Raw genomic sequence first — 11,109 nt, 5'->3', positions numbered from 1 at the left:
GGCCATGTTTAGGAACATCTAGGTTCATAGTTTGAGTTCACATCCAAATACCCTGCCAACAGTCCTGAGTGAGTCATTCTTTGTGGCGCAGAGTGCCGCCTTCTGATTTTCTAAAAAATTCTAGCAATTATTATTATTAATTAATTATTAATTATAAATAATAATAATAACACTTTTTCACTTTTCACTCCATGGGATGGCAGGAAAAAAGCAGGCTCTAAGGTGATTAATGTTTAATGGTGTCTCTAATGTTTAATACATGAAAAACTACATCTTTCGTGGTCACTGAGGTTGACTCAATACTTTTGTCTAAATCGTATATATCGCTACGCTGGTTTGACTCTTGTGGGCTTCCGTATAATGTACTAGTCACGTGTGTAACTGTCAGCTGACTGCTGCCCATAGTGAGGAAAACGTCTCTGTTCTATTTCCACAATTTACATTGTTTTATTTTTGTAATTTATGTTACTGTGAGCCTTTAAAGAATGGAGTCAACACTAGAACAGCATCTAGATGATACGTGAGTTTTTATTTTTTTAAATATAATCCGCTTTCTAAGTGTTTTACTTTGGGAAAGAAACAAACGCGATCTGGAATAATTAATGATCTAAAATGTTTGACCTTTTTAAATATACATTATACATAGACAGCGATTTTAATATATAATCGTTCTAAACATAATTGGCTAATTCCAAAAACGGTACTAAAGTAGTTCCTTTTTACATTTTCATACCCTAGTATTGAAAGAAAAAAAAGAAAAAATAGATACCCACGGATTCACTAACAAGTTATCTGAGTTAAAATAATGTATATGTTTACTTTCAATATGGCTTTATTTAAATATTTGTTTTTATAGTATTTATATTTTTCGTTGACCCAAAAGTTGATCGCCTGCCTTTACCACTAATGTCGCCAGAGAAAGACTTAAAACGTTTTACTTTCTGAGCGATATCAGGGTACAAACGCGCTCTTTAAATGAAACAAATCTGTCTTCTGCCTGTCAGAATGAAGAATCCTGCCATCGTGGGGATCCTCTGCACTGACCAGCAGGGCCACAACCTGGGCTGTGAGTACACACACCTGTCCCACGGGCTGTGCTGCTTTGTTGAAAACATCACTTTGCCACTACCTGTTGTTTCAGAGTCCTGGAGAGCCGTAGTGCTTCTTAATTTACTTAATCTGTTTACAGTTTACCACCTTTTTCAAGAGTTCAGTAGCATAGAGTTATCTGTAATGCCTGCAGAATTAAAAATATAGTAAAGAGAAGTGGTCCTTCCTTCTTGTTCTGGAGGGCTTCCTGTGATTCTGGTTTTCATTCCATTTGAGCTCTTGCGAAATTAAATCAATCATTTAGTGAAGAGTGAAGGAGTATGGATTGGGTTCCCTTTAAAAAGGGAGCTCTCTAGGACCAGGAGAGAGGGTCGCAGGTACGGGGAGTCCTGAATTTCAGAACGGTACATTAGTCCAATGGGAAGCTTCAACACGGAGATCAGATGGCCTTGCTGCTGTTCACGCAGTGCTGAATGGAGCTGCCACAAGCACGGCAGTTCACAACTTTGACTTTGAGTGTTGGCGAAAAGGGGGGCGCAGTCATTTTAATGCACAGGGTTCGGGTATCTGTGTGCCGGCTCTGATCTGCCCTCTCCTGCTGCTCCTGTCTTGCCATTAGGCCGCGGCACGCTGTCTGATGAGCACGGCGGAGTGGTGTCAGTGCTGGCCAAGCAGGCGGCCCAGCTGACGGCAGACCACACTGACTGCCCCACGGTGTGCCTGGAGTCGGATGCTGGGTAAGAGGGGGCTGGAGGCTCTGACTCTGCCTCGCTGAACAGTTGGGCTTGTTAAGTGCACGGTTTTTACTATTTCATTAAGTTAAACCCAGTTCTTTAAAAACGCCTCGTTTCTCATTGGTACGGTTCAACTACACTGCCTAATTTATGCAGAGTTGTCTTACTTAATGTTCTATATGATTGCGAAACGTTTCTTCCACCTTTCTACATGTTGTCACATTTTCTTTCCATTTCTCTCTAGGTATGCTACTGTAGGTACAAAATGCTTGTGTTCAGTGTCTGTTAGAAGGGATTTTTTCTGTATTTGCTTCTTTGCTTATACTGCCACCCTGTGGATTTGAACTAAGAAACTGGGGTGTTAGTTGTCTCTGAGTTTTACAAAGCGCCCTGAAAACTCTGCAGTGGGGATGAGAACTTCAGTCCTTAAGGGCTATACCGTTCAACAACGGAAGACCAAAAAAGAGAGGATTTTTTTTTGTCTAAAATATTTCATTTGTTTAAATGAATAAATGTCAGAGGTGAATGAAAACTGCAGGAGCTGCCCGTCTCAGATCTACAAAGTTTTTCTTTTTCCAAAGCTCTGAGGAACTGAGCATTAAACAGGTCTTATGACACCATGGCACTGGTTGTAAAAGAGGATGTTTAAACCTCTCTCATCTCATGCTTGGGGTCATTTATTCCTGGAACTAAAGTCCTTGTTTATTTATTCTTGAATTATGAAAGACACTTTCTCTTCTCTCTGTAGGAACATCTTAATAAGGACACATGGCACCATTACAGTAGCTGTGCACAAGATGGCATCCTGATTTTTCAAGCAACAAGAAAACACTTTACTTGTTTCCCCACCCCCCTTTTCTTTGTTTTTTTATGAAGCGCATAACAAACTCCAAATGGTCATCTTCCAATAAAGATAAAAAACAACTGAATAAGCATTTGAATGTTGAGACCATTGGAATACAATTTCTTGTGTTAACAGTTTAGTAACATATTGCTTTGTTTTCATAGAAGGATGGCGTCAGTCATTCAGACACAAAGTTAGACATTGCATTTCTCAGTCATTTGTACTCAGCTCCTCCATTTTAATGAGCAACTAGTTACAAATAGTTTGGGGATTGTTGGAATGCTTGCGTATGTACACGAGCTTTTCAAGGTGAATGTCTGCTGGCTGCCTCCCTCATAGGTACAGTACAATGTTTCATAAGTTCAACTGATCTGAACTTTGCCCAAGGTCACCAAAAGGTGCATAGCATGAGGTCATGCTACTGAAAACCGAAGCAAATGACAGCTATGTCATAGTCTGGCCAGCACTGGGCTGGGAAAACAATTTGCTAGTTTCAGTCTTAATAAACAAGTTCTAGGTTACCCTTAAATGTGTTTTTGTCCACCACACCATTGGTGGAGATTCAGTGGCAGAAAATGGAACTTTCAAATGGACAGGTAGCAAAGTCTCATACATCATAGAAATGAAGGGCATATTTTTATGATTTGTTGGTTTGAATCATGACTTTTATGAAAGAAACACTGGGCACTTAGCAGAGGATTTGAACTCTTTTTGTCATTAAGCATGTTTTCTGCTGTGCTCTGCTATCTGCGAGTTCTGTGTCGTTCATGTCTATGTCGAGACAGTCCATAGAGGGAGTGTGTGGTGGATTTCCTGCATTTAATACCTAAGTTGTAAATGTTTAACTCTAACTCATTTCCCAGTGAAAACAAGAAAATGAACTGGACACAATTTCAGAGGTAATGTTAAAGCATGAAATATCTGAAGAATAAAATTCTGTTGAAATCTGTAACCCAATACTGTTTGGCTTGTTTAATTTTTCATCTCTTACCGTATCCCGTTTTCATTTTTATTTATAGTATTTTGCTCTGAAGAATCAACAGACTGGAGTTACCATTGCTTGGAAATCTCTTTTCATGAAAGTGTTTAAGGATAATTCCCCATCTCTCTGTAGATCTCAACTGGATTTTTAACTTAAGGGGTTTCTTTTTGTCATTTCTAATATAACTGTTATTTTGCAATAATTTGTGAGTATCATTTAGTGTTTGTCTTCAGCCTTATATTTAGCCCTAAAATGTTCCTATTCATATAATTGATCTGTAAATTGTGACCTTGCTGATCTCCTTATAGGTGGCATCCCAGCATGTGCCAACTGTAGTAATAGGGTTCGGCCAGGAGAGGGCAGACCAGTCCTGCACAGCTGGGCTACAGCAGCGCATTCTCATTGAAATGCCATAGAGGTCGAGTCCTCTGAGGACCTTCCTTCATGGCTGGATAAAATTAATTCCCTTCATATTCATGTATATTTAGACTTTTAATTTATTACTGAAATATTGGTGGCCAAGACCAAAAGAACATCATAAAAAAGTTAAAAAAAGAGACATGAATCACCAGAAACGAATTTGAAAAAAAAAAACTGCAGTCAAGAGCACGTACTCTGAGACTGTGGAGGAATGGGCTCTTGAGACTGGAAGGAGTCCTGAGATTCGGGTAAGGTCTTAAGCAAGGGTGTGAAGTTATTGGAAGGTGAGTGTGAAAACCTGATAGCGCTAAAGGAAGCTGTGTCTGAGCAGCAGCACGGGTTTGTGGTCAGGCCTCCGGACAGGAGGTCCGTACATTGAGATCCATGTGGCAATGCTGTTACTGGTGCTTTGCCCGCATTGCTCCAGGAAAGGCCCTTTAGAAACGAGTCTCCGGTTAAGAATTTGATTCCAATCAACTCGTCTGGTATGTCGACCTGGAAACCGCCTTAGAAATACTCCAGGAATAGGGAATGAAGGAATGTAATGTATGACTCCTAATTAGAAGCTTGACTTTGTGGATGGGGGCAATCACTTTGCTTTAACCATGGTTTCTACAAGGCTTCACTGTGTTTTACTATAGGTGATTATGGAAAGAAAATCTAATAACCAGGTTACAAACTGGCTGTACAAGGTTGCATCTGTCTGCCTTTATGGATAAGTCAGCAATTAGACACTTGTATAACTCAATCATGTCATTTTTGGTTGAAACAGCAATTATTTTCCACGCGTACCATTCTGTATTCTGTAACTACCCTTACTTCTTCAACACCTCCTGCAGTGTCAAGATGTGCTGTGGATCCTTATCTTCTGAGCTCAGAAAGGGTAAAAGATCTCTTGGAAAAACCAGGTTGCTGTTGGCTGAGGTTTTTGCAGACCAGTAGGTGGCACTCTTCCCTGTGGGCCAGATGTGCCAAACCGATGCCCCAGTGGGGTGGCCAGGGACATTGTGGCATCCATCACATGAGATATTACACTGACATCTCGACTACTTGGTCATTAAAGATCTCATGAAGCTCCACGTATGAGGAATCGTGTTGGGCTCAGTGCCTGGTTACATTCCACACTGGACTTGTCCGAAGATCCCCTTTAATAGAGCTGGTGAAGCAGTTTCTCATGTCTCAACCTGCTGGGTGCTGTACAGTATATATGCAGAACACCTGATACTTTGGGGGGGATGCTACATAAACACATGGAACTGTGATTACAATTAACTAATTAAATTATCCAAAACACTGACAGAGAATAAAATGTGACTTCAAGTGTAGTACTCATTGGTTATCATTTTTGAAAGTGTTACTCGTTAAAATTAAAATAACCTGAATTCTTGAACTGGTAGTAATGTGAATAAAATATGACGTATTTATAATTGATTCAGAAAAAAATATAATGAAATGACGTATTTCTTATGACGTGTTTTACCTGCAATCCAACTTTTTTTTAATAATTCACGAATTTTGTTTAATGAATTTAGATTAACACACCAAGCCTCACTCCTCGAATGCACTCTTAATGCATTTCATAATCATACAGAATTCTTTTGGATTTTTTAATTCTACATACATTTGGAACGCAGCCTCTTTCGTTCTCGGTCCATTTAAAAAGGACACCGTGTCTTGGGGGCAGTTTGGGGGACTCGTCGCAATTGGCCATTCTTGGGAGGTTTGCGCCTTAATTCGCCCCTTTCTGGCTTCAGTCAAGAGAGAACTCAATTGACCCCAGTCAAAAGGCGAGAAAAACTCGCCAGCTCCCTTTTCTGTAAACTTTATCGCAAAGCAAACAGAGTAGGGTACTTCATTGGGGACACAGAAATATCGCCTGATTTCTGGAATGGAACAACAGGGGGTCGGGATCGGTGATATGTGACAAAATGATCAAAGTACTTTAGAAATGTCTTGCACGTGGAGCACTAAAGCTCCACTGGCTTTTCAACTTTCAGATCTTTGAAACCCGATTTTCAGAGTTTAAAAATTACTTTCCCTTAATTTCTATAGAAGCACTTCATTGATAAATCAGAACACGTTTTCTGTTTATCTGCTGTAGAAAGGTAGCAGAGCAGGACTTTTCCGTACCCTGTGCAGAACAGGACCCCTGCAAGCAATTGCTAAGGATGTTGACCACACATTTAATTTTTTTTTTAGTTTAAAACACATTTTTGTGTTCTAAAAGCATATTTCTTTAAAGTTCCGCAAGTTCTCTTTTGGGTTAAATCAATCGCTATACAATATGTCGTTAACCAAAAACGCGAACAAACTGTACAGCAATCCAGATGGAACGAGTCTTTTTTAATTAATGATTATTTACTGAGGCGACTGGACAACCGAACTTCACTTGGTTAAGAGCGTCTCTCGAAAATAAAGGGAACGATAAAAGGGGGAAAGAAATATTTCCTTTTCAGAGCTTCGCAAGGTTTCCCATGGCAACTTATTCGTTTCTAATTGCACTTTTTTTCTGGTCGTCCTTTTCACCAAACCTCTTCACATCCCTCCAGTCGCTGAAACGCGTCGTTTTCGGGAGTCAGGTGGCGCGCGCGCTCCGGGCAGGTTTTCTGCTGGTCGAAGCGAGTAACATTCCTCGGTCACATGGTCGCGAGACCGCAGGCTTCCTTGGTGGCCGCCGCTATTTTTTTTTACGCAAGGTTACTTGCAAAAGTAACTGAACGGGCAGCTCTACTAACTTCTCAGACGGCGGCGACCTTTCTGCGTCTCCGCCGCTTTTGTTTTTCCTAAAAAAAAAAAGGTAAAGCGATATTATTGTCAAATAATTTGGCACTTGCTTTACTCTTCTGCGGAGCTGGGAGAGGGGAGAGGGGAGATCCAATTAATTTCAATATAGAAGACGGGACGCGCTCATGATATATATGAATTCGCCTGTATCAATGACGAAGATTTAATTCTCTGTTGAAAAGAATTTTACTCAAAGATGGTAAGTCACTTTGAATGCTGTTCAGTACGTTTATTGATAACAGAAAAAGTTGCAGTCTTATGAATGTCTTTTTTAATCATGTCAGGGGGTGACGGTTTCTTTTTTAACACGCTATACTCCAAGAGGAGTCAGTTATGGTAGATTTGTGGCTGGGATACCCGCATGCGGCGGAAGCCTGTTCTAACACTGTCCACGGGTTTATACAATTCCAAGCAATTGTAGGCTGTCCAGTTGCGCGAAATCCAGAATTAGGTCAAGGCAGGCCGACAAGTGCTCGCATAATGCTGACCTGACCTATTTTTCCCCCCCTGAATTCTGGCTCCTTAAGAAAGGAAAGGAGAAACTTTAAATAAATATGTTGAAAGCGAGTAATTATAATTGTATTCCTCGTAGCCTTCGCAGTTTCCCCCTGGTGCCTATAAATTATTATCATCCACTTGTTTTGGTATGCAGGGGTCTGTTACATTCCTTGTCGCTGGGGAAGGCAACTCCCGTCCTGCAGAACGGCATCCGTTCCCGATTTTCATTCCGTCTCAGCCCTTAATGGACTAATTAAGTGACTATAACGTCAAAAGAGCTGTTCTGCAGGTCTGTCTTACTCGAGTGCTAATTAAAGGGTATCTGAAACGCTTGGAGGCCGTCGTTGAAAAACTGGGTTGTCTGCACCTGGTTTATCATCCCAGCCTATCCCTGACTGTTCACAACCATGTCCCTGGATTCCGTCCCCTTCTGGCCTTCGCCGTGGAAAGGCCGGCGCATATGGACACGTCGGTTCTCAAAGGTGTGCTTCGCTTACATGTGTGTATTGGAAATGTTTCGAGCTATGTGGGAAAGCGCTTGCTGAAGTCAACGTGAACCCGACGTGTGAAGTCAGACAACTACCAAGCTATTCAGCATTTCAGATTCGTTATTTCAAAATGCATCAGGACATATTTATTCCATTGCAGCATTTGCAGTCAAAATGAAGTGAAGGCGGTTTTGTGCTTATGATTCTCTAACGTTTCAGGTGTGAACAGTCGAGTGGGAGGTGATCGGACGACACCCTCAAGCACAGAAACAAGAGTTAAAAAGGCGGAGACCGCCCCCCCCAAAAAAATAAATTACATGAAACCGGGCGACGTTCAAGTCACAAACCACCTCCTGGAACCTCAAACAGTCGGAATAAGCGCTTATAAAGAGCCGCAGACAAGTGGAAGAGAACACCCCAAAGTAAAACAAGAACTCATCTGAAGTTTGTTACATTTAAAAAAAAAACAACAACTGATCAAGCATTTTTTTCCATTCGGCGTTCATGAAACTAAATCCTGTCCTTCTTCATTTCCTTCGGACAGTGTAATAGTTTCAATAGGTATCGGACGTCCCACAGTCTCTCTGGCGCTGGAAGGAAAGCTGATGAGGGGCTGCGCCGGTATACATCTCCGCATCTCAAATGCGACCTTAAATTACCGGTTGTACCACACTCAATTACTCGCTCGTCTTGAATTGTTCGTGCGTGGCACCAAACTGTGCCGGCATCCATGGATGACGTAACGTTTTTTTTTCCTGACGTAATCGATCTAACACATGCATTGATTGTGTTTTGAATCTGTTCTGCATAGCGCAGTCGTGTGAGATGCGGCACTCAAGGGGCGACTCTCAGACTACCGCACGGCAGCGACTGGAGTGCTTGGTGAGTAGTTTCCTTGTCCCACTTAACAGTGTAATCCCATCCGGCTTTACGGGTTCACGAATACACAAATAGATGCCATTTTTAGGAGCTTAAACAGAATTTAAGAACAAGATCGTTTATTCTGAAATGAAATATATACAATTCTCCGCAAGAAAAAAGCTTCTGGTAAGTTAATATCAGACTGCCAGTTACCCCATAGATTTTACGTTCTAATGTAGAAATGTACTTTTTTCTTGAAGAAATTTTTTTTTCTTCTGAATTCCCGATGACTGTTAAATAAATGCAGTATTTCTATGTTAGGTTCACAGTCAGAAACAAACTGTACGCAGCGCTTTCAAGCACCACATATTAGTAAAACGCGCGCGTTCCTAAGTGAGCGGTTAGCTTGATTCACGGTCCATTATAACGCACGTCTTCCATTTAATGTTACAGAGAGGAGTCTCCACCGAGCCTTTTTGAACAGCTTTTTAAAACCTGTTGCACAAATGCGCACCCCCGTGCAAAATCTATTGAGTTATTAGTGTTGGTTTTGTCTGTGGACTGTGGTGCAACAGGAACGTTTTGAAATGTAGAGGCGGAATGGTCAGCAGAAAACGGATCAATGGTCCGACGCTGGTGATAAGGACAAACTGTAACGAGGAGCAGAATACAAGCAGATCAGGTGAATCCTGGGAAGCCCGTCCTGTTAGTGCGGTTATTGACCAGACCTCGTTTCCTTTCACTGCTGTGCCCGGATGCTTTTTTTGGGCTGTGAATACAGAGCCCACTACTTAATTCTGTTTTTCTTTCACACTGACCTAAATGTTTCAGTCTGCCACACTGAAGCCCAAGTTTTGAGAACAGCTGTTAGAACTTTTATAAGATTTTCTCACTTCGCTGGTTTTGATATACAGTTTATACAGAAAATAAGCTAAAACTGTTTAACTCCTTAAACTGAAATTAAGAACAGCTGCTGCAGCTACAACTAATACTACCACCATTGCTAGTGACACTGAAACTGAGTCACAAAATTAACATTTTTGTTAGTATTACACAAGAGCATAATTTCACTTTATCATGAATTATTGAGACATTTCTTTTACTGTTGTAAGCTTGCAGTTTAAAATTAAGATGAATGGAGGTCTTAATAATAAAAAAAAAGAGTAGGTCAATTATTTTCAGAGATGTTTCCTGATATGTATGGAACAATAGTGGGAAACTGTCTGTGGGTGACATACAGTATCAGTTGAGAAATAGGGTCCAGTGAAGTTCCTTGTGAATACTGTTATTTTAGAGTGAAAAGTAGGGCAGCGCTCTCTCAACCAGTGGTCTGCCATCACCCTGAGACAGAGGGATTCCGTTCAAACTGCAAAGCTGTTTTAATGACCTAAATTATTTCCCAGTTCGCCACTGATATAACAGTAAATTTCCTGGAAAGGCAGAGTATGCATGTGTTTTCAATTAAGGTCTCCCAGATTTCTATTTTTCTCTCAGTGAACGCTGGAGTTTGTTTAAGACTTGTAATGGCAGCAGTACATCTAGAAGTTCATTTCTGGAGTAGAATAACAAAGAAACGGAAGAACAACAGGTACTCTATCACCACTCTTGTTTGCAAGTCAAGCTGTAAGTGCAGGGCTCCAACATTAAAACAAATCTGTCGTAACTGAAGGGAAAATCTTAAGAGACTTCAAATGCTCTTGGTGAAGAGTTCTGGAATATCAGAATAAGAAAAGTAACCTGGCAGTAAAGACTAAAAGCATTGCTTTTGGGGGATCGTGAAATTGCTCTGTAAGCCATGATGATTGCCCAGGAAATTGGCACTGTTCGTCTCTTTTACTCTGCTATTCCAGAAGTAGAAAGTTAATACTTTGGAACAAAGCTGCTACTCTGGGAAGTTTAGATAATAAGCAGTGTGCAGGTGAACATTATGTGATTACCCAGGGCTTTCTAAATAAAGATGTCAGGTATAGAACACACGCTGAATGTTTTTTTTCAATGTGTTCTCTTCAGTGCCACGAACAATGTGAAATTACAGAACAGAAAAGGGCGTTGCAGGTGTTTGGTCTTCACATCGACCCACCTCAAGCTGATACAGTTTCACGTGTAAACGCAAACAAGTGTAGTTAAATCACAAATGAGTCTCATGCCAAAAAGCAAGGCTTTTTTGTTTTCTTCGGTTTTGTGAGTGCAAAGATGCGATGTAAACATAACCTTTAAGGAGATGAAGAAAAAAAAAGAAAAACACCCAGAAAGAGGGAGTTCAGGTCACAGTCAAAAAGAGGAAAGAAAAATAAAAGAACAGGAGGTGTATTAGACTGGATTTTTAGAGAAAGGAATTTCCTTAAACAAACGGATGTAACAGCATCCATCCTTCAGTGCACTGGAAAATATGTAGATTCACTTCTGGAAAACGCCCTTACAGAGCATAATAAAACTGGTTGCTTCTCA

General features: G+C 40.8%; 2 protein-coding genes across 3 annotated transcripts in view; both read left to right on the top strand.

Annotated features, from left to right (window-relative positions):
• Positions 1–365: 365 nt before the first annotated feature.
• lamtor5 (late endosomal/lysosomal adaptor, MAPK and MTOR activator 5) lies at positions 366–3,580 on the top strand. The gene is made up of 4 exons (XM_088640335.1): positions 366–520; positions 1,005–1,066; positions 1,670–1,787; positions 2,533–3,580. Exons 1-4 carry the CDS (start codon positions 486–488, stop codon positions 2,591–2,593), a joined length of 276 nt encoding a protein of 91 aa, XP_088496461.1. The 5' UTR covers positions 366–485; the 3' UTR covers positions 2,594–3,580.
• Positions 3,581–6,423: 2,843 nt separating this feature from the next.
• Positions 6,424–11,109, top strand: part of slc16a4 (solute carrier family 16 member 4) — a 43,029-nt gene continuing 38,343 nt past the window's right edge. Inside the window, exons 1-2 of one of the 2 annotated variants that reach the window (XM_088640332.1) lie at positions 6,424–7,013; positions 8,617–8,682. In XM_088640332.1, the coding sequence (XP_088496458.1) occupies positions 7,011–7,013; positions 8,617–8,682 (69 nt within the window). In that variant the 5' untranslated portion in view covers positions 6,424–7,010. Of the gene's footprint in view, positions 7,014–8,611; positions 8,683–11,109 lie in introns of both variants that reach the window. The other variant, XM_088640333.1, reaches the window with a different exon arrangement.

The sequence above is a fragment of the Lepisosteus platostomus genome, chromosome 7 (genome assembly GCF_059453375.1).
Source record: "Lepisosteus platostomus isolate fLepPlt1 chromosome 7, fLepPlt1.hap1, whole genome shotgun sequence".
Taxonomy (NCBI): Eukaryota; Metazoa; Chordata; class Actinopteri; order Semionotiformes; family Lepisosteidae; genus Lepisosteus; species Lepisosteus platostomus.
Note: the sequence above shows the minus strand (reverse complement) of the source record. Positions and strands in the feature narration are given on the sequence as shown.

Bases quoted from the DNA above. Each gene is read 5' to 3' on its own strand.
- lamtor5 (XM_088640335.1), top strand. From the start codon at position 486: ATGGAGTCAACACTAGAACAGCATCTAGATGATAC. The intron at 1,067-1,669 runs GTGAGTACACAC...TCTTGCCATTAG, and splicing joins GCAGGGCCACAACCTGGGCT to GCCGCGGCACGCTGTCTGAT. The intron at 1,788-2,532 runs GTAAGAGGGGGC...TTCTCTCTGTAG, and splicing joins TGCCTGGAGTCGGATGCTGG to GAACATCTTAATAAGGACAC.